The 20,772-nt window shown below is 33.9% G+C and overlaps 2 protein-coding genes across 2 annotated transcripts in view; one reads left to right on the top strand and one right to left on the bottom strand.

The window, feature by feature from the left end:
• The window catches only part of LOC145278088 (interstitial collagenase-like), a 295,194-nt gene that overhangs the window by 115,534 nt on the left and 158,888 nt on the right, over positions 1-20,772 (top strand). The gene's annotated exons all lie outside the window — the stretch shown is intronic.
• On the bottom strand, positions 9,583-17,824 carry LOC145278348 (interstitial collagenase-like). The gene is made up of 6 exons (XM_080130640.1): positions 17,674-17,824; positions 12,515-12,597; positions 11,821-11,939; positions 10,375-10,447; positions 10,117-10,259; positions 9,583-9,864 (listed from the first exon to the last, which is right to left on the bottom strand). The coding sequence occupies exons 1-6, from the start codon at positions 17,797-17,799 to the stop codon at positions 9,611-9,613; spliced, it is 798 nt and encodes a 265-aa protein (XP_079986766.1). The 5' UTR covers positions 17,800-17,824; the 3' UTR covers positions 9,583-9,610.

Below are 20,772 nucleotides of genomic sequence, written 5' to 3'. Positions count from 1 at the left end.
ATAAAGTTATATGTAAATGTAGCAGGCTGTCCGGCATTTCCCGGTCGTAAGATACGCTTAAATATGGTATTTTAGTTCATGCAGATTACTATTTATTATTATAGAGACAATCCTCTATCGATTATTATATTAAACAATATATCGTAGTGAGATTAAAACTGGGTGCCATCAGCTAGAATCGAAACCAAAACATACAACTGTACAACCTCATTTCTAAACCTTCTCTCTGGAGGATTTTTCATCGATCATCTTCAGAGTTGATTCTGGCGACCGAAGACAAACGTATGACAAACGAACACAAGATGATGATTGATTTTATATATTTTTAATCAACTCAACAGGTATTATCTTAGCAGACTGGAGGGGACTGGCAATCTTAGCGTGCGGACAACCCGTTTTGCGGAGACCTTGATTCTCACATCTTGTTTCTTTCGTGTCTAGGAGTCAACTCAACTAAAATTAACTAAATTTCTCCAAACCGGAACTTTTGACACGTATAATCCGGCCCCATCTACTTAATTTCCGGCGCAAGTTTTGATAGGTCATAGTGTTTGATTTATGTCAAACCATGACATCCTGACCTTTCCTTGCACCTGAAAAGTTCGGTAACTTTACTGCTTTTCACGATTATTATTCTTCAGCTAGACCAGGGGTTCTCAACCGGGGTCCTCATGGACCTCAGGGGTCCATGGAATATTTCTGGGGGTCCACAGGCAAAACATAACAAAACTTATTATCATTATTATCACAATTATTATAGTTGTAGAATACTTTATTTGCATTAAATTAGTTTTCATTTAAAAAATAAAGCTCAATTATATAATATTTCTTTGATTATTAAAACCTCAAAATTTATATTCGTGAAAAATAGAAGATTGTTTTATAACCAATAGTTGTGAAGATCCACCAAGATAAAAAGAAGGGAAAGGGAGCCCATGAGTAAAAAAAAAAGGTTGAGAACCACTTAGCTAGACAGATAATTTGAATATATATATATATATATATATATATATATATATATATATATATATATATATATATATATATATAAACAGATAGATAGATAAACCCGATTTTGATTAATTATTTTCCAACCAGCGTTGTCCGGCAACTACATAACAAGACGTGCTCAGGTGGAGGCAGACTATGTACCTAGACGTAGTGAGATGAGGTCAGCGTTGGCTGCAGCTGAAATCGATTAAAGCACGTATCATCCAACCGTTTGACTGGCTTGACTTAAGCAGTAAATGTCTAGGCGCTGTTTTCAATGTGGATGATCAGCGTTCACCATGCGGTCGAGTGTAGTAAGACGAGGTATACATATATCTATCTGTCTTTCTTTCTCTTTTTCTCTCTCACAAACACACTGATGTTTTCCGAAACTGTTTTATATAAACATTGGTTATAGAGTGAGTTTATCAACAGATGCTAAGGTTTAATATAATAGAAATAAAGTGAAATAAAGAAAAAATTAACTGACTGGTTGTTTGATCTATTTTCTATCTTATTTTTAGAACAATTACTGGTGTTGCATAACGAGGACTGTGTTTGAGTGGAAAAGTTTAAAAATCAGAGATGACACCAGATGAAAGTTACGAAACTACTTGATTCTGGATTTGATGGCGAAGATTTTCTGTCTCCTAGCTGGCGAGATTTCACGGAGAAGAAAGATGTCTAGGTTCTGTATTCAATGGAGACCAACGTAAACATGTGGCTATCAATTTATTATTATGTCTGTTTGACTGTTTGTCTGTCTCCTTTTATGTCTGTCTGTCTCTCTCTCTTTCTTTCTCTCTATCTCTATCTCTTTCGTATATTCAAGTTGATTCTCTGATGTTTTTTTAAATAAATCTTTTATATCAACATCGGTATCCGGGTGGGTTTGTCAGCAGACGAAAAAAAACCTTTGGTTCATGACGATAGCACAAGTTGGTAACGATTTAAAAGCCAAAATATAATAATGTGCTCATTATCGATTATTGATTTTCACTTTGTTTTTAAAATTAAATGATTTGAAATCATGTTCGTTGAAGAAATGCCGTTTCTACACCAAATTCTACAAAGGATTGTTAATATAGGAAAAACAAAGTCTGAAAAAAAAATGTCAATACATAGAAATATTCAGGAAGTTAAAACTTAGCGTATTGTAATTTAACCAGCAATAATTTTAGGGACAGAAAAATTAATAACACGCAACAAATATGAGTGCATTAACATTTCTATGAAAATAGTGTTCAATGTATTCCAAATATAGAACTGACCCAAATTAGATAAATCTGTAAGTACTAACAAATACTGAGAAAATAATGTTGTGCTACATAGTTCAATACAAATAATAAAAGCACATTGTAAGAGATAATATTTAATTTACTCTTTCAGTTCAGCAGTTCTTGGCAGGAAATGTTCTTTTTTCCTGTTTCTTTTGGATGTTCCTTTTTTACGCAACGTTTCGCAGATTTCTTTCTTTGGCGAAGAACCTTTGCACGTCGAAATTACTACGCATTCTTTTCGCACACCATTTCAACAATAACAATATTATTATTATTATTATTATTATTATTATTATTATTATTATTATTATTGTTGTTGTTGTTGTATACGAAAACGTCACTACATCAAAGAGGAGTCATGTTTACATGCTTGTCCAGGGTTTCCAGATTGATTTTTTAAGGCAAAATTTTCCGAATTTAGCCTTTTTTTTAAACAGTTTGGCTTTAAAAAAATGTATTTGGCATTTTTGAAAGCGTAATGTACGGACTAACTAAGAAAGAACAAAAACAAAACAGATTATTAACATGTTCTCATGAGAAACATGTGCATTCATTCATTAAATTACTTTGTATAAAGAAATAATAATCTTGAGTATATGATGAAAGAAATTAATTTTATTTATAATTTATGAAGGGAGAAAACCACTAGAAATTTTAAGTTTGTTAATGGAATTCTATCAAAACCTGTTTTTTTTTATTGGACGATACCAAATATTCCTTTTTTAATGAAATGTCACAAAGACAGTCTTTTTAATGGAATTCAACCAACCACTGCTTTTTTAATGAAATGCTATCAAGCACTGATTTTTAAAGGATTATTACCAAAAAATTTTCATAGAATGCCAGCAAATACTATCTTGTAATAGAATGCTGCCATAAACTGTTTTAAATAGAATGCTACAAAATACTGTAGTTTAATGGGATGCCATAAAGAGTGTTTCGATAATAGCATTCCAGGTCACTAACTCTTCTTTTATTTGCTAAATTTCCCCTCTAATGACAATGTTTCTTAGCGAAGATTACTTTATAAGTTATATATACTAACAAATATGTGAACATTCCAGATGTATATTAATGCCCGTCGTAAGATTAGAATTCATACAAACATTAAGCTGCTTAACTTAACAACTTAACAATCTAAATTATTTTTTTATTAACAGAAACGTATTTTGGAATTATCTGTTAAAAACAAAATTAAATTCTACACGAGATTACTATCAATTCGTACGTATCCAGTTTACGAACCAATTTCTTGCAAATTCGAGTCGGCATCTTTCGGTAGATTACGTAAGCAGCTCGTCAGAAGATGAAAGTTTCAATGAAAACGTGAATTTCATTATTAAAATGTAGAAAAAAGTTTTTTTTAAACAAAATGACATTATGTCAACCTGAAATCTACCCTTTCTCCAAGTTAAAAATGGTTTCTAAATAGAAAGAAGGAGACCTTATATTCTGAATTAATCGTCTGGCAATCTTCGCGTGGATAAAAGCCAAGTACGGCTAACGATGGAATACTGTTGCCACATTTGGGCAGGAGCTGCTAGAAGCAGCTTATCCTGCCTTGACAGAGTTCAAAATAGACTTCGTAGTCTAGTGGTGGATGCCCTTTTGTCTTCCCTGTGACCTCTTTCCCACAGAAGAGACGTTGCGAGCCTGTCTCTACTTTATCTTTATTTTCATGGCAAGTGTTCGTCTGAGCTTCAATCTCTGGTCCTCCCCCGCCAAACTTTCACGAAAAACACTCGTCTTGCCAAAACCACTATCAATAATTTCACGCACTCCTTATCTGTGCCTAAACCTAAATGTAGATTCCATGAATAAAACTTCTTTCTTAGAACTGCACGCCTGTGGAACTCTGTTCTGATTGCCTGCTTTCAGATGATCACAGTCTGGTTATCTTCAAGTCCAACGTAAACAAGTTCTTGATGAACCGTCTGCCTAAGTAATCCGATTTACAAAATTCTCACTACTTATGTTTACTCCGTTATAATTACATTGACTAATGTATACCCATTGACTCTTATCCTCTAGTGGCCTCTGGGCCTTGATAAATGGTGATTCCTGTGTAAAATGAAAAACAAAGTGTCGGTTTACTTTCAGCCACATCATAACGTTTGCTTCCCTTACTTTTTCCATTAGTTCTTACATTCCATGGAGAATGTAATCGACATTATTATATTTTGGCTTTTAAATCTTACAAAAGGTGAAGAATTGCTGTTTTCTTGGCCGATATATATATATATATATATATATATATATATATATATATATATATATATATATATATATATATATATATATATATATATATTCAACATTGCTGTTGGCTAAAGTTTTACTTTGAAGTAATGCATTTTTAGCTGCTTAAACCAGGAGTCTTCATGCATTGTCTGGAGAAATTTCCATGTAAAAAAAAATCCAAACTTACAAAATAAGATTATGGAAATTGGTGTCATACCCAAAACGGATGGGGATTTGATAAGAAGATAGATCTGTGACTATAGATATAGTAGATACAGAAAAAAATCGATTTAAAGGTAAAGAGACACAACGTTGCCCGGAATTGGATGATGATCACGAATGTTCCACGCTTATATTGTAATCAAAATCAGTGAAATCACCCATTTTCAATGAAATTAATTTATTATCTGCTCCAGTCATCGGGACTCATTAAAATGCACTAGGAGGAAGCTTGACATGCCTTCCCACAAGTTACTTAATCCGAAAAACATCGTAGAAAAAAACTACTGTTGATTTTACAAAATTATTTTATAATCAATGGAACGATAAATTTGTCCCCGTAATGAAAACAATATTACAGCTTCATTTTAAAACTTTTATCGAAAAAATCAATGCAGCTAACTTGATTATGTAGTAGAGCTGACATCTATTCAATGTAGCCGCCTTCAGACTCAATCATCGCCTCGATACGGGTTCAGGACTGGGAGCATGCCTTTTGCACAATCGCCGGCGGGAGCTAAACGCATACTCAGCGAATGGCGCGATCAGGCTTGCTGTAGTGTTGTAGGAAGGCAAGTTAGCGATTTTCTCGACATATGACGAAACGAATTAGTCCAGTGGCCTCAGGTCGGGAGAGGATGGGGGGGCAGTAAGAGAAGGGAACAAAGTTGTAGCACTCTTTCTGAAGCCAAGACTGTGTCTCTTTGGACATATGGCGCGGCGCCGAATCCTGCTGCCACACCCAGGGTCTGCGAGAAGCCATCTGATTGCACAAGAATATCACCATACTCTTCAGCACATCCAGGTACACTTTGTTGTTGACTTTAAAGCCGGTTTTGAAGATGTGAGGTGGAATGATATGGCACTCTCTCAAACACACCAAAAACCATAACCGTGTCCGGAAACTTTGTTTTCATCACACTGGGCACGTCTCTGTTATTCGTAGCAATCAAGCGATGCATTAGGGTGCTGACAATGGTTCTGTTGTCATAACTTGGGTCGGTACAGATCATGAGTTGTACAGCGGCGCATTTCCAATCTTGCTCGTTGAATATTATGTAACTTTCACACATGATAAAAGGCCCCTATCGCTCTTGGGCCTCGTATAAAACTGGCCAATTAGTAGATGGGCTGCAGCAAAAAAAAAAGGAACCAGTTTTCATCAAACAAAAACGGAATCTAGGACGACAATTTTTCGTTACAATGTGTATAATAGCTTGAATTAAAGTTTAAAATGCAAAAGTGAAGTATCATGGTTCAATTGTGCTCTAAACAGAAACACACATACACACACACACACACGCACACATATATATATATATATATATATATATATATATATAAACTTTAAAAAAAAAGAATTTTATGACACACTGACCCCGTGAAAGTCTCAGACATAGACGAACGAGCCCTTTGCTTGTCAAAGATAACATCTGTATAGTTAGCGATTTAGAACCTAATCCCCACAACCCTCAAACTCTAACCCCTAACACCAACACGAAAATGAATAAAGTCACCGATAAATAAGTAAATAAACAGATACGAAAATGAATAAACTAATAAATTCGCACCCAATTCAACCCTGTTCTTCACACTCATGATAAAAAAAACAAAAACAGAACTTCTTTTGCTGAGGATAGACCTTCGCTCTTCATTTAGAATTCCCTTTGTCGAAAATAAGGGTTGTTGCCTGATGAGGTCTCTAGTTAGTAAATACTAGTAGACCGAAACATGCTCATGACTGTGTAGCAACAAACTACTGCTTATGTAAAGACAAATATATATATACACACACACACACACACACATATATATATATATATATATATATATATATATATATATCCTTCTGAATATAAAATTCCTACTTATGAGACATCGGCTTTGGTTATTGTTTATTCGAGACGAAGTAGGTTCATTCAACAGTTAAATTTCGCTGGGGTTTGCTTAATCTGTGTTAATAGACTTTCTTGTGTGTGGTGCTGTTGCTTATGAGGAAGAGTGCTCACATCGCATGCAATAGGCTCGGGTTTCGAATCCTGTGTTCAGATATGTCCAACTGATGAGCCCAAATGAGGGCGAACCTCGAGTCTTGAACTTCCGGTTTGTTGGCTGTCATGGCTCTTGTGAGCTTCGACGTCGTTTGGCTATGGAAATAATTATATATATATATATATATATATATATATATATATATATATATATATATATATATATATATAATCTGAGGTTATTGTTTTCCAGAGGTAAAGTAACCAATGAAGTTTAACGAGGTGCTCAATACCGAAGTAGAGCAGGGCATACCCTTTATTTGTTTTTACATAAGCAGTAATATATTGCTACACAGTCAGCTAGGTAACTAGAGACCTTTCCAGACGATACAGCTTATAGGAAAGCAATTTTGCTTTCGTATAAGCTGTATCGCCTGAAGTTACTAGTAGCTAGCTGGCCGAAACATGCTCATGACTGTGAAGCAACGTATTACGGCTTATATAAAAAAGAGTATATATATATATATATATATATATATATATATATATATATATATATATATATATATAGCTCGAAATTGGTGAAATCGCCAGTTTTTCAATCAAATCGATTGATAGCTTGCTCTAGTCGAGGACCCACCAAGGTGCACCAGGAGAAAGCTTCACGTGCCCACCAGCGGTAAATTACTCCACAAAAGCCGTTGATTTTATAAAATTATTTTTAAATAATCGCTTGAATCGTTTATGATGCAAAAATTAACTATCATTGGTTAAGATTTAAAAATAAAAATATATCCGGAGGCAAAATAAAATAATGGTTTATCAAAAAATTCAGATGCAGCTTTTGTGAGTTTATTTATTTTTTTAAAATCAAATGCAGCTATGGTAATTATATTTATCAACCAGCACAAGTGAAAATGTTTATACTTACTACGCCTCAAAGGAAAACTCAAATTTAAATTTTTAATCTACATTCTAAATTATTTTCGACGATAGGAGACAATAAGGAGTAGGGGTAGGATATTAGTTTGAAAGGAGGAAAAAAGAAACAAAATTAAGATATCGGATGAAATTTGGCATGTGTCATAAGTCTAGACATGCATGTTCAAACTATTTAGGTCACAGTTTCAGCCGTTTGCATAACAAAGTAAGTATATAAAAATGAGGGAAAGGGAAAACAAGGAAAAGAAAAAGAAAAAGAAGGCAAATAATATTATAGGAGGGGAAATATGTATCTAACAGGACAAGGTGGAGGGAGTTGTCTATATATTTATCTATTTCCTTTTTTCAATGATATTCCAAGAACAGAGAGAGAAAGACAGAAAAGGGAACAAATAAAAAAAAAACAACTATCATTTGCTTTCCAATCTATTTAATGCTAATTAAAAGGAAATGTGTGTGTCCAATATATAAAGTAAAGTCAAATGTATATAAGTAGTCTTCACAGCAATTTTAATGTTAATATTTAATCAAAATATTGGAGTTAGAGTAATCTGTGAAAATATTGCATATATTTAACAAGATTATTATTATTAATGTTATTATTATTATTATTATTATTAATAATAATAATAATAATAATAATAATAATAATAATAATAATAATAATATTCTCCGTCAAACCTCAATTGACATCTTTTCGTGAAAACAGAATTAATAATTTCTTCGGCGGAAAAAAATCTTGCGCCTTCTCTTTACTTTACTTACTTTGTTAATACGTTTTGTTGTGTTAATATTTGCTTTCGTAAGTCTAACTGCTGCTTTTGTTGCTGTTGAAATTAAACTCGCCGGTTTTTTGCTCTTGGTATTACAATTGCAATAATCCGATCGTTTTTAATCAATTTATTCTGTTCCCTCCTATGTGTCTTTTGAAAATTACACCAACTGTTCCATGATACTTTTTAAATACAACAAAAGAAGAAAAAGTACTTTATGTTTTTAAGTCGCCATTAATTTTGAAGGTTTAGTTTTTTTCTCTTTTTTTCTTTTTTCCACTCGCGATCTTTATCTTTTCATTAACCCTATATCCATGTGAGTTGTTTTTATGAACAAAAACAGCAGAAAAAATTTTTTATCTAACTGATCAAGTTCTTATTAGTTCAATGAAATACAAGAAAGTCATTGTGAATGGTTTAACATAATTGCAGCAAATTACTGTCTTAAATATTGAAATAAATTCATATAAAATTTTGCTAAATTTGTGCTCATTTTCGTATTCAATACTAATTCTTATGAAATCTCTATTAATATATAACCGTGCATTAGACGGATCCCATAATACGTAGTTCATTGCACCTTTTTATGACAAGGTTCATAAAAATTTCAGCCAGATCAACCTAATAGCTTCCGATAAAAAGTGGACTGACAGACAAAAAGACAAGAGAAATATTATATAAATACCAGAAAACAGAATCTGGCGGGAATTAGTTTTGAAAATTTGACCCATTCATTTTAATGTGTGTTTGAGTAATAAAATAATATTAAAAAACAACAAAAGCAACAACAACAACAACAACAACAAAAACAACAAGAAACATATTATTATGTTGCTGATAAAGATTTTATTGGTCTTAAAAAATAAAGTAGTTTCGAATAGTTTAACATGAGCGATGTTCACCAACTCAAATATTGCAACAAATTACCACATCTGAAATATTGAAATGAATTCATATAAATTATTTTTCAACGGATAAAGACAAATTTTTGTTAAATTCGATGAACAACAGATTAAATAATTTTTAATATCCATTAAAATGAATGACAGTTTTATAAAAAAAATTGAATAACTAATAAGAATTTAAATCAAATAATTATAAATTTACAAAAAATGATAAAATCGATTTAAATCTACAAACCTTTTGTAGTGTAAAAAAACATGTTGTTTCTTTTTTATTTATATAAAGCTTTGATTCTCTTGATATCGTTTGGTCCAAGAGTTGTTTGGCCACTGTACCAACCGGCCATAATTTCGCCTTTCTTGTTGTTATGACTTAATCCCAACGAATGACCACTTTCATGCAAGGCGATCGAAACAAGACTCAAACCTCTGCCATTTTTATACTTGTAAGTTTCATCATCGTCAAAATGGATGTCACCCGCTGCGGGATGGTCGGAAGGCGAGAATGCATGTGCTAACTCTCCCCCTTAAAGAAAACAAAAACATAGAAAAGAAATCATAATAAGTATTGCATATAATACGACAATATTAACGATTTTATTAGTCATTTCGAGATCAATGTAGGTTTTCTGATGAATTTATTTAAATATTAATATTATTTATCTAATTATTTATTTAAATAGTTAGAAATTAACCGGATGTGTTTAGATAAATTAGTAGTCATAATAATTTACGACAAGCAAAACATAATGGAAACAAAAGGCAGTTTGTAACGTACCACTTCCATCCATTGCATAAGGACAGCGTTTATGTTTTCTGATCACAAACCTAAGTTCCATAATCGCAGTTCCGGAATCAATTTTCTTAAATTTCAATTTCGAAGGACCTTCCCATAGAGTCAATGCCTCTGCAATTGCAGCCCTGCAATGGGAATACAGTTTGAATTAAAAGATCAAGACGAACACATTTGAATGTGTTTTCGCAAATCATTCATAAATTGTTTTTCTCAAAAATAAATAAAGGCTAAACTAATTACCTTGTGTCACTTTCACTTATGTCCTTTGTGTAAGTTAAAAATCTGTAGGTAATTTCTGAAACGTTCCATCTGGCTAAAATAAACAGAAGTGAAAAAGACAATGTTAATAAAAGTTGCGTTGCAGTTTTGTGCTTTAAAATATTCTTAACTTTAGACAAAATAATCGGAAAGTTAACAACTGTAAAAGACAGATTCCTGATCATTGAACTGATTTCATTAATTGTTACATACTTGTTATCAAAGCGTGTCTATTCATGTAATGTACGCACGTGATAGTCATTCTGAGAGGAAATAAACGTATCTGTTATTTAACGTGTAAACTGTTTCGGAAATCACCAAAGCTGATTTGTCCATAATGGTGAAGGCTTCGTGTAGAACATACCACATTTTTAGTTACAACTGCTAATCTCAGGCGGCTCAATGGCTGCCACAAGACAGAGCAGAAAATAGACCTCAAATTTTCCTTCTCGTAGATGAATTTCTTAACGCATAGTGGTTTTTAAATATCAACTTAGGATTTTCTACGTCCCGACGGTGAGTCAACGTGATTATACCGTATTTGAATAACATTCAACGTTAAGATAACAGAGTACAGTTCTTTAACACAAATTCAAATGCATTACATGACACAGATGCGATTGATGACAGTAATAAGCTTCAGATGTGCGTTACGTACGGATGGATGAACATAACTTTCCGTATGTTTTTTTTTGCGTTCTTACCGTTAGTTTTCCTCGTCTTGTGGACGCTGAAACAAAGCGCCTTTCTAATATGGCCTAGTACATCAATCAACGCATACAAAACGACTTCTTACTATAGTTTTATGCAGCTTCATTTGCAGTATTCAAACACATGCATGTCGGGTCGAGTTGTTTAATATCTCGAATTCTACACACATCCGTCCTGTTTATACGACGTTGTGTGATTGCATGATTGTAACGGCCGTCGTTTTCTGTCTCCGACTTCTTTCTCGTTTTCTCGATTTGGTCGTCATCTATATATCCGGCTGCTCATTAGTTCTTTAAAATTGACTACTTTCTACATCAGACAATTACGTCATTCTTTGACGCCCAAGATTAAGCCATTACCGTTATTGGGTGTACATTTTTGTTTTCAGATTCTTAAATTTGTATTTATTTAAATTCTATATATTTAGCTGTGTAAATTTGCATATTTTCCTACTTTACCTAACTTGCTCGCCCTCGAAGGAACCCGATCTGTCACACATTGAACATTTTTCAGAAATTCCGAGTAAACACCCTCTGAGAATATTTGTTCAACCTCTACGCGATATATTAATTATATGATTCTTGTCATAACCTCGATATCAAGAGACTTGTTATGTTTTGGTCACATTTAAATATTTAGCGTGTGCTACGAATGATAACAAAAAATACATATTTCTCTTCTTTGTAAAGATGATTTTTGAAAGTTCTATTAACTTACAATTTTCTGGTCTGCCTACTTCGATATCTTTCATTCCACAACGAGGCTTTAACATTAGTTCCCGAACTTCTTCGTTTACTTCTCCAGTCACTTCTAAACCGGCAAATTCCTGGAACAACCTGTAGAAAGTAACAGGAAATTGAGACGATTACTTCATATAGATAATCAACAACTACGAATGATTATATTTCATAATAAGCACGAAATATATATATACATATATATATATATATATAGAGAGAGAGAGAGAGTGACAGAGAGACACGCACACACACACACATATATATATATAGAGAGAGAAAGAGAAAGAGAGGGATAGATAGATAGATAGATAGATAGATAGATAGATAGATTCGTGTGTGTTGTTGTTGTCTATTCATAAAATTGTAAGACTTGTGATCAAGTATGTCTTAATAAACGTATTCAAGATCTGATCGAGTCAAACATATTATTCAAAACAACGGTCTGCTGTGTGTCCTCAGTCTTACTTGAAGAAATTAAGCATAATGCATGAGTAGGAATAATTGTCTTTTCTGTACATTTTACATTCAAAACTTGAGGTTGATGCTTGGGTTTAATAAATTCACATTGTGCAACAATAAGCAATAAAAGACGAAGTACATGTCCGTGGATATTGAAATATGGGAGAGAGAGCGAGGGGAGAGATGAAACGTTGTTCGCTGTGAAAACTTACTTGATGGCGTCTGTTCTGCGTTCACCATAATCGACTGAGCGTTCGTTCGCATCATTCATGTAACCATATTTACGGAGATATTCCTGCCGATTTAAAATGTAAAAATATAATTGAATATATAACGTTAATAACTGTTATGTAAGGATATCGAGTAATATATATATGAACATATATATATATATACATATATATATATATATGTTCATGACCTTTCTCATTTATATATATTATATATATATATATATATATATATATATATATATATATATATATATATATATGTTTGGATTTTCAGAATGTGAGCGATGATGTAATTATTTCCACAGTCAAACATCACCGCAACTCACACAAGCCATGCAAGCCAACAAGCCGAAAGCCGAAGATACGAGTTTCGCCTTCATTTGAGCTCATTAGTTGAACACATTCGAAGTCTTGATTTGAAACCCGAATCTCTTGCATGCGAGGCGATTACTCTGCCACTTGTAACCATGCCTATAAGTTAAGACTTTCTTGTGTGTGGTGTGGTTGTTTAGGTGGCAGGGTACTCGCATGCAAGACATTCCGGTTTCGAAACCCGATATACATACACACATATATATATATAAAATTTAATATGAGCTAATTAAATTACTACACCATCTTTGTTGGGAACGCCCCGGAAAATTATTTCATATGATTATACTCTTTTCTTCTAAGCAATTACTCTACATACTTTAAATATATTTCTATCTCCCTCAGTTCATCCACTGAAATTTTGGCACTTAACATATAAATGTATGCTATATTCCGTACCAAGTCTCCCTAAAACATTTAATGATGTCTATTCTTAATAAAAAATATTCGACAAAGTCAAGATTATTTACGTTGCCTTCTGTTGTTTTCAGTTCTATCTCCTTTGATATAACTTAATCCAAACAAATAAAACGCAATAATCGGCCTAAACTTTACTTTAATTTTAACTTTTTGATCTTATTGAAATCAATAGTTTCCTCTACTATATTAAAGCATTCTTAACCATAAATTTAAAATTACGAACTCTAAACTCTGACTAGTTTCGACCACCTTACAACAACCGAGTACACTATAAGTTTAAACAGTAAAGAGTATGTACCGTTACGTACCTTAAATACTAGCTCTAAAATATTTTTATTTGAATCTACTCGAAAAGTAATAAAAACATATATATGTACATGCATTCATATATTTATATGTATACATATACGTATGTATATATGTGTGGATACGTTTAGATCAATTATCTAGACTTATTCTATGTTTTATCTTTTACTGTTTACATCTTTTCTATGTTTTGGAAATCCATTATTCTTTGCATTTTGATTTTTTAATCTTACTATAAACACTTTCTTTCCATTATTTATCACTATTATTATTAAACATTGTCAATTATCATAAATATCAATCACTAACTTATTTACCGCCCTTTACCTTCTACTTTAAATAATCATTATCACAATTAAAGTAGATGATTATATCTAAGCATGGATATTAATTAATTATATACATTTTCAGATTTTATTATTACGATTATTGCTATATAACTTTCAAAGCCTCGAATAGTAAAAAAGAAAAAGCTATTATGAGAAATGAGAGTGGAGGTGGGGGAGTATACGAGGATGGGGACGTGTAAGAAGCAGAAAGGCTTACCCTTGAATCACCAGCAATAAAATATTTATGGCTTCCCCTTTCTATTTTTCCTCCTTCCTTTTTTCTTTCTTCCTCATTTCCTTTTTTTCCTTTCTCTCTGGCGTCTTTTCCTTTCTTCCTTGTTGCTTAACCTGTACACCGGTGTAGGTAGAGATTATGTAATGGGGCGGAGATATACAAGAAGGTAACGTAAAGTAGGTTTCCTGACCACATAAAAATTTTAGTAAAATTAAAAGCATTTTTATAACTGATTACTCCCGATTAAATCTGAAACCATTTTAGCATAGATATATTAAATTCACATCAGCCCACTAATAGAACCTATACACACTAATATGTTTCAGATTTGGAGCAGCTGTCACACTCGCATACGTGTACCATTCTGTAACCCCCCATACTTTCCTATATCTCAACACAGTCTCAAATGCACACTATCTATTGAGTCTTATTTACATACAACTAAATCTTATTTTTCAAAACATCTTACGGAACCTCCTGTGATGAAGAAAACTTGATATTTTTATTACAAACTTTGTTTTCGTATAAACTGTATCGGCTGAAGAGGTTTCTAGTTACTAGTAGCTAGTTTACCGAAACATGCTCATGACTGTGTAGCAACATGCTACTGGTTATGTAAAAACAAATAAAGAGTATCGAGAAATGTACGATGAAAAACAGACGAATAGAAAGAAAATGTTAAAAAAGAAAGCGAACAGATAAGATTGAAAATAGAAAGAAATAGAAAGTAGCACCAATCATTATCGAGAATTGAAAACTCAAGAAAAGCCAAGAAAACGATAAAGCTCTTATATAATCTCTCTTCTTTTCGAGACGATGATGAGCAAGAAAATCTCGTAAACGATATATAATCCTACACATAAAAAATGATCTCACTGTATAAAAACAAACTCAAAATAATTCAGTCAAACTGTTATCACGTATAATGATGTCGCAAGAAAATAAAAAACAGAACAAGTTAAAACACTTTATGATTTACCAATATTCCATTGCTTTACCCAGTGTGAATAATGTATGTTCTATATTGTTAAATAATTTTTTATATGTGCCCAGGCAACGCTGCGCCACAGGTTATACTATTTTTTTTTATTACACTTTCACCCCAAGCAAGGCCCATTGCTACTTTGGTGTAGGGGTCTACTATCAGGGACATGAGCTACTGGGGTACTATGTAGGGAGTTGGGCAGCAAGATATCGGTTTACGTTACACTTAAACTTCTGCATGTCAGTACAGTTGGGAAAGCAGGGACCTGGAAGATACCCCCAAATTCAACCCAAATTTACAACCCATCCTTTTCATAACCTATCATACTTTCATAAGTCAGAGTCCATTTTCTGTAGACTGTTTTTGAACCCATTCAACGACGGGTACTTTTGCTAGTATATATATATATATATATATATATATATATATATATATATATATATATAAGGATATGTATATATATATATATATATATCAGAATTTTCTGATTATGAAAGATGATATGATGTTTTCCACAGTCTAACATCGCCGCAGATCATACAGGCCATGTCAGCCAACAAACCGGAAGCCGAAGACACGAGTTTCGCCTTCATTGGTCTCATCAGTTGAACAAATCCGAACTCGTGATTCGAAGCCCGAATTTATTGCATGAGAGGCAAGTATCCTGCCACTTGCAACCACGTCTATAAGTTAATAGACTTTCTTGTGTGTGGCGTGGTTGTTAAGGTGACAGGGTACTCGCATGCAAGAGATTCGGGTTACCACACCTGATATATATTAAAACACTTTATAATGATGTCGCAAGAAAATAAAAAACAGAACAAGTTAAAACACTTTATGATTTACCAATATTCCATTGCTTTACCCAGTGTGAATAATGTATGTTCCATATTGTTAAATCATTCTTTTATATGCTCCCAGGCAACGCTGGGACACAGGTTATACTAGTTTTAATAATAACAATGGAATCACTAGGCACAGAGTGGATGTGCACTCACTCTCGCCGTCTAAACATTTACGCTTTATTTCAACTATATTTCTCGCGATTAACGTGTGGTATGTTCCTTGTTAATGGCGTCAGATAGCTCCATGGCCGGGTTCGAATCTTCTGACCAGTTGTAATCGTAACTGATGATTCCCGAAAGGATGAAACACTAGTGCTTGTGGGTATTAAAAAAGATTATAGTAAATACTATGCCAGCCCTTTTAAGAACTCGGTTCTATTGTTGAGTACTCTAAGCTGAAATTAAAGTCGGTCGGCATCATGCGCAGATCATGAAATTATAATCATAAGATCACTCTCGCCGTCTAAACATATACGCTTTATATAAATGGTAATTTCAACTGTGTTTCTCGCGGTTAACGTTGTGCGCGTGTTTTTTTTTTTTTTTTTTTTTTTTTTTTTCTTCCTTGCTAATGGAGTTAGAGATTGCATCGTTATCTGGTTCGAATTTCCCCACCGGCTGTAATCGTAAATCCCTGCACTCTCTGCTGAATAATGCAAAAAAAAAAACCAGCTTCGTACAGTTGATTTTATCTTCAACGGTTGTGTGTACTAACGCGAATTCTCGTCGTTCGTATGCAAATTAGACGATATTGGACGGCATAAAAATAAGCCGCGTGAAGAACGGGAGGATTAATTTTAAAGGGAGTTGAGTTATGTATACGTTTTAAGTTGAGTCATGAAATATTATTCGAGTTGATAGAACACATTGGCGTTTAGAAGTGGTGCGAATTACGGAATATGCGAAAAAGAGTGCTGTGTATTTTTATTTTGATCACAGAAGTACGTTATAAATCTTTATATGCGAGCAACTCTATTTTTATAAAATATCATCATCAGTCGCATCTTCCGCTTGGTGCAGATTGCGAACCCACGTTACTTATTTTTCCACATTCCTTCCTATCAAAGTTGGTTGACGGGCACCCAAACAGTTGAGAAATGTCCAATCAAAAACAGTTTCTTTTCCCCTTTCCTTGGTATTCCTCTGCCTCTTTTGCTTCTAACATACCCTCAAAGCATAAATTTGACAGGCCAAAGGTTGATCGTTTGACATGGCCAATAACTTTAAGGATTTTACTTTTAATTTTATTAAATTCAAGGTTAAGGAATAGTTTTACGGAGGGTGGATATTTGGGGGGGGGGTCAATCAGGCGATGTACAGTAATAAAACGTATTCCGTGATTTTGAAACGCCTGGAAGCAATTGGCTGGTTATTTAGTCCATGTGATACAATAGTCCATATAAATCTATTGGGAGGCCATAAATTAAATAAACTTTGACTTTAACAGTTATCTGACCGTTTTATTTATTTTATAATGGTGCTGTGTTTCCGCGCGTTCAAAAACAAGGTTCCACTGAAATGTAAAATTATATAATTATGTGTGCTTGTTCTCGTATCCAATCTGCTGTAGAACCTACATTGAATCCTCATTATTTTTCCAATTCTACTCGTGAAACAATAAAAACAAAAATGAAAAAATCACTCACGTCAACATTTAACTCGGATGAACTTGGTGTTAACTCCTGTTCAGCGCTGCCAGGAGTTACATACTGCAATGCCGGATCTGCGGCCACCGCGGACCAAGTAAGAAGAACCACAAACAACGTCAACATTTTCTCTTTGTTCCTGATGCGTTCCAATAGATTTTCTTCAATGGAATGATGTCTTGTCACCAAATCTCGCTTCTATTTATATACAGAGTTTTGAATAGACATTCCTGTAGCAGCTGGAGATTTAAAAGATAATGACGTCATATCTCCATTTTTCATCCAAAATGATTTCAACGCATTAAAAGGAAAATTTAGATTTTCAAAATGATTACAAAAAACTCAAAATGAAAAAAGTTTCGCATCAATAATTTCTTCTCTTCTTCTATAAACGTTTTGATGATTTATCTTAAGAATCTGAAAATTGTTATGTAACTTAATTCGTTGTTGTTTTTTTTTTAATGTGTAGATTTGATGGCAAATATTGATTCGGCATTTTTTGTCCATCTATGGAACAATACAATTGGAATGCTTAATTAAGTTTTTAAATGTTTGTGGGTTTTTTATGGTCTACTAGTCAGACATAGAACTCGGGTTATGTAGATTATAAGAATCAGTCAAAATAAGTTTGCAAGACAGTTAAATCTACATATCTATAAAAGTGAGAATGTGTGCATGAGGACACTTCTCAACCTATATACTCACGAAACGTTTTACTTACAAACTTGAAATTTGATGAATAGGATATTCAGACATGTGGAAAATTTTTTAATCTGTTTTCCTTTAGAAAAAAATCTGTTAAGGGATCAAAATTGAAAATTTGGTACTTGGGGGTCATCGGATTTTTTATTTGTTTTTCAACATGCGCATGCTCGATTTGAAACATGACAGATTACTTGTATTAAGAATAAGTAGGTTTGAAAACTCTTTTTAAAGATCTTGTCAGACAGACCTTATGGTTATCGTACTTGACTCACTGTCTCTAGGATTTGGTTTCGATCTCAGCTCGAGTATTTTTTTACTTACAAGAAGTGGACTGTTAAAAAAAAACTCGCTTGCACATGTCTCAGTTTCCTCAGTAAACCACTTTGTTGTGATATGGTTTTTAAATAGCAGGCTATCGAAACCACATTTTATTTATCAATAATTCACTAAAAACATATAATCTCATGGTCTGATAACATGCGCCAAACTACTTAATCTGCCCCTCAGATAGAATTGATATATATATATATATATATATATATATATATATATATATATATATATATATATATATATATATATATATATATAAATATATATATATATGACTGTACAACAAATGCCCATAGCCCACTCGGGAATGCTGATCACGCTGTGATAATGGTAGAAATCAGCCTAAATTCTCGCCCTAAAACTGAAGACCCACTACTCAAAACAACGAGGTATTACAAAAAGGCTGATTGGGAAGCCATCAGGGAGCTCATCAGAGATGCCCCATGGCAAAATATTTTTACTCTTCCAGCGGAACAGTGTGCAAATGAGACAACTGAATGGTTCAAAACTGCTATTGAAGCACATGTTCCCGCACGGAAATACTATAGCAAGCCCCACTCCCCCCAATGGTTTACTTCTGCTTGTGCAGCTGCCATTTGTCAAAGGCAGCATGCGTTCCGCAGATTCAACCGACATAAGTCCAGCTCAAATAAACAGAAGTTTATAGAAGCTAGAAATAATTGTAAGAGAGTGATAGACACAGCTAAGTCAGATTACTCTGAAACCACCAGAAAGCGCATCGAAGCACAGAAATTAGGAACCCGGGATTTTTGGAAAATCTACAACAGCGTAGTTAATAATGGACAGTCAATTATTCCCCTACTAACAAACAATCATGAGGTTGCTTTCACGGCAACTGACAAGGCTTATCTGCTTGCCAGTCGGTTTGCCTCAAACTCCACACTGAACTCGGTACACCACTCACTCCCTGATTTTCCTCTGCGAACAGACGCCACACTTGACGACTTGAAAATCACCCCTTCTCAGGTACATGCTATTATAAAAAACCTAGACACCTCTAAAGCATGTGGACCAGATCTCATCCCGGCTGTGCTATTAAAAAAATGCTCTGCCGAGGTTGCTCCAGTTCTGTCCAAACTTTACAATAAATGCCTTAACGAATCTTGTTTTCCCGACTGCTGGAAAACCGCCTCTGTGGTACCAGTCTTCAAGAATTCTGGTGAAAGAACTGACCCACTAAATTATCGCCCCATTAGCCTCCTCCCGCTTTTCGCCAAAATATTTGAGTCCTTAGTTAATAAAGCCCTAGTCCAGCACCTAACAGCTGCTAAACTCTTGACTGACAAACAATATGGATTCAGGCAAGCCCGTTCAACAGCAGATATCTTAACTGTAGTTTCTGAACGTATATACCGTTCATTGGATAAAACAGGGGAGGGTAGAGCGGTGGCCCTTGATATATCTAAGGCTTTTGACAGGGTATGGCACGATGGTCTTCTAAGGAAAATTAGATCATATGGAATCACTGGAAGAATTCATAACGTAATTAAATCCTTCTTAAGTAATAGAAAAATCAAAGTTGTCCTCGACGGACGTACATCCAAACAATATGACATAAATGCGGGAGTGCCTCAGGGGTCTATCCTTGGACCTCTATTGTTCCTGATATTCATAAACGACCTCCCTGATAATATTGTTTCGGAGATGGGTATATTTGCCGATGACACCACTCTCTATAACAGATATGAGGGGAAAACAAATGAACACATATCCAAGAAAATGGCAGAAACACTAGAGGATGACCTCCAATCCGTAGTGGAATGGGGACAAAAATGGTTGGTCTCATTCAATGCTGCTAAGGCTAAGCTTGTTTCCTTCAATAACTACAAGAAACCTTCTCTACTACCAATAGCAATGGCCAAGAACACATTGCCTGAAAGTACTTCTTTTAAACTCCTCGGCCTAACGTTTACAGGGAATATGAACTGGAATAGATACATTGAGAGCATTGCCAAGGCTGCTGCAAGGAAGGTTGGCTCCCTCTACCGTGCTAGAAAACTACTTACGCCTGCCAGTATCCTATACCTCTATAAGGCAACC

The sequence above is a fragment of the Euprymna scolopes genome, chromosome 6 (genome assembly GCF_053919585.1).
Source record: "Euprymna scolopes isolate OS-2025 chromosome 6, ASM5391958v1, whole genome shotgun sequence".
Classification (NCBI taxonomy): domain Eukaryota; kingdom Metazoa; phylum Mollusca; class Cephalopoda; order Sepiida; family Sepiolidae; genus Euprymna; species Euprymna scolopes.
Note: the sequence above shows the minus strand (reverse complement) of the source record. Positions and strands in the feature narration are given on the sequence as shown.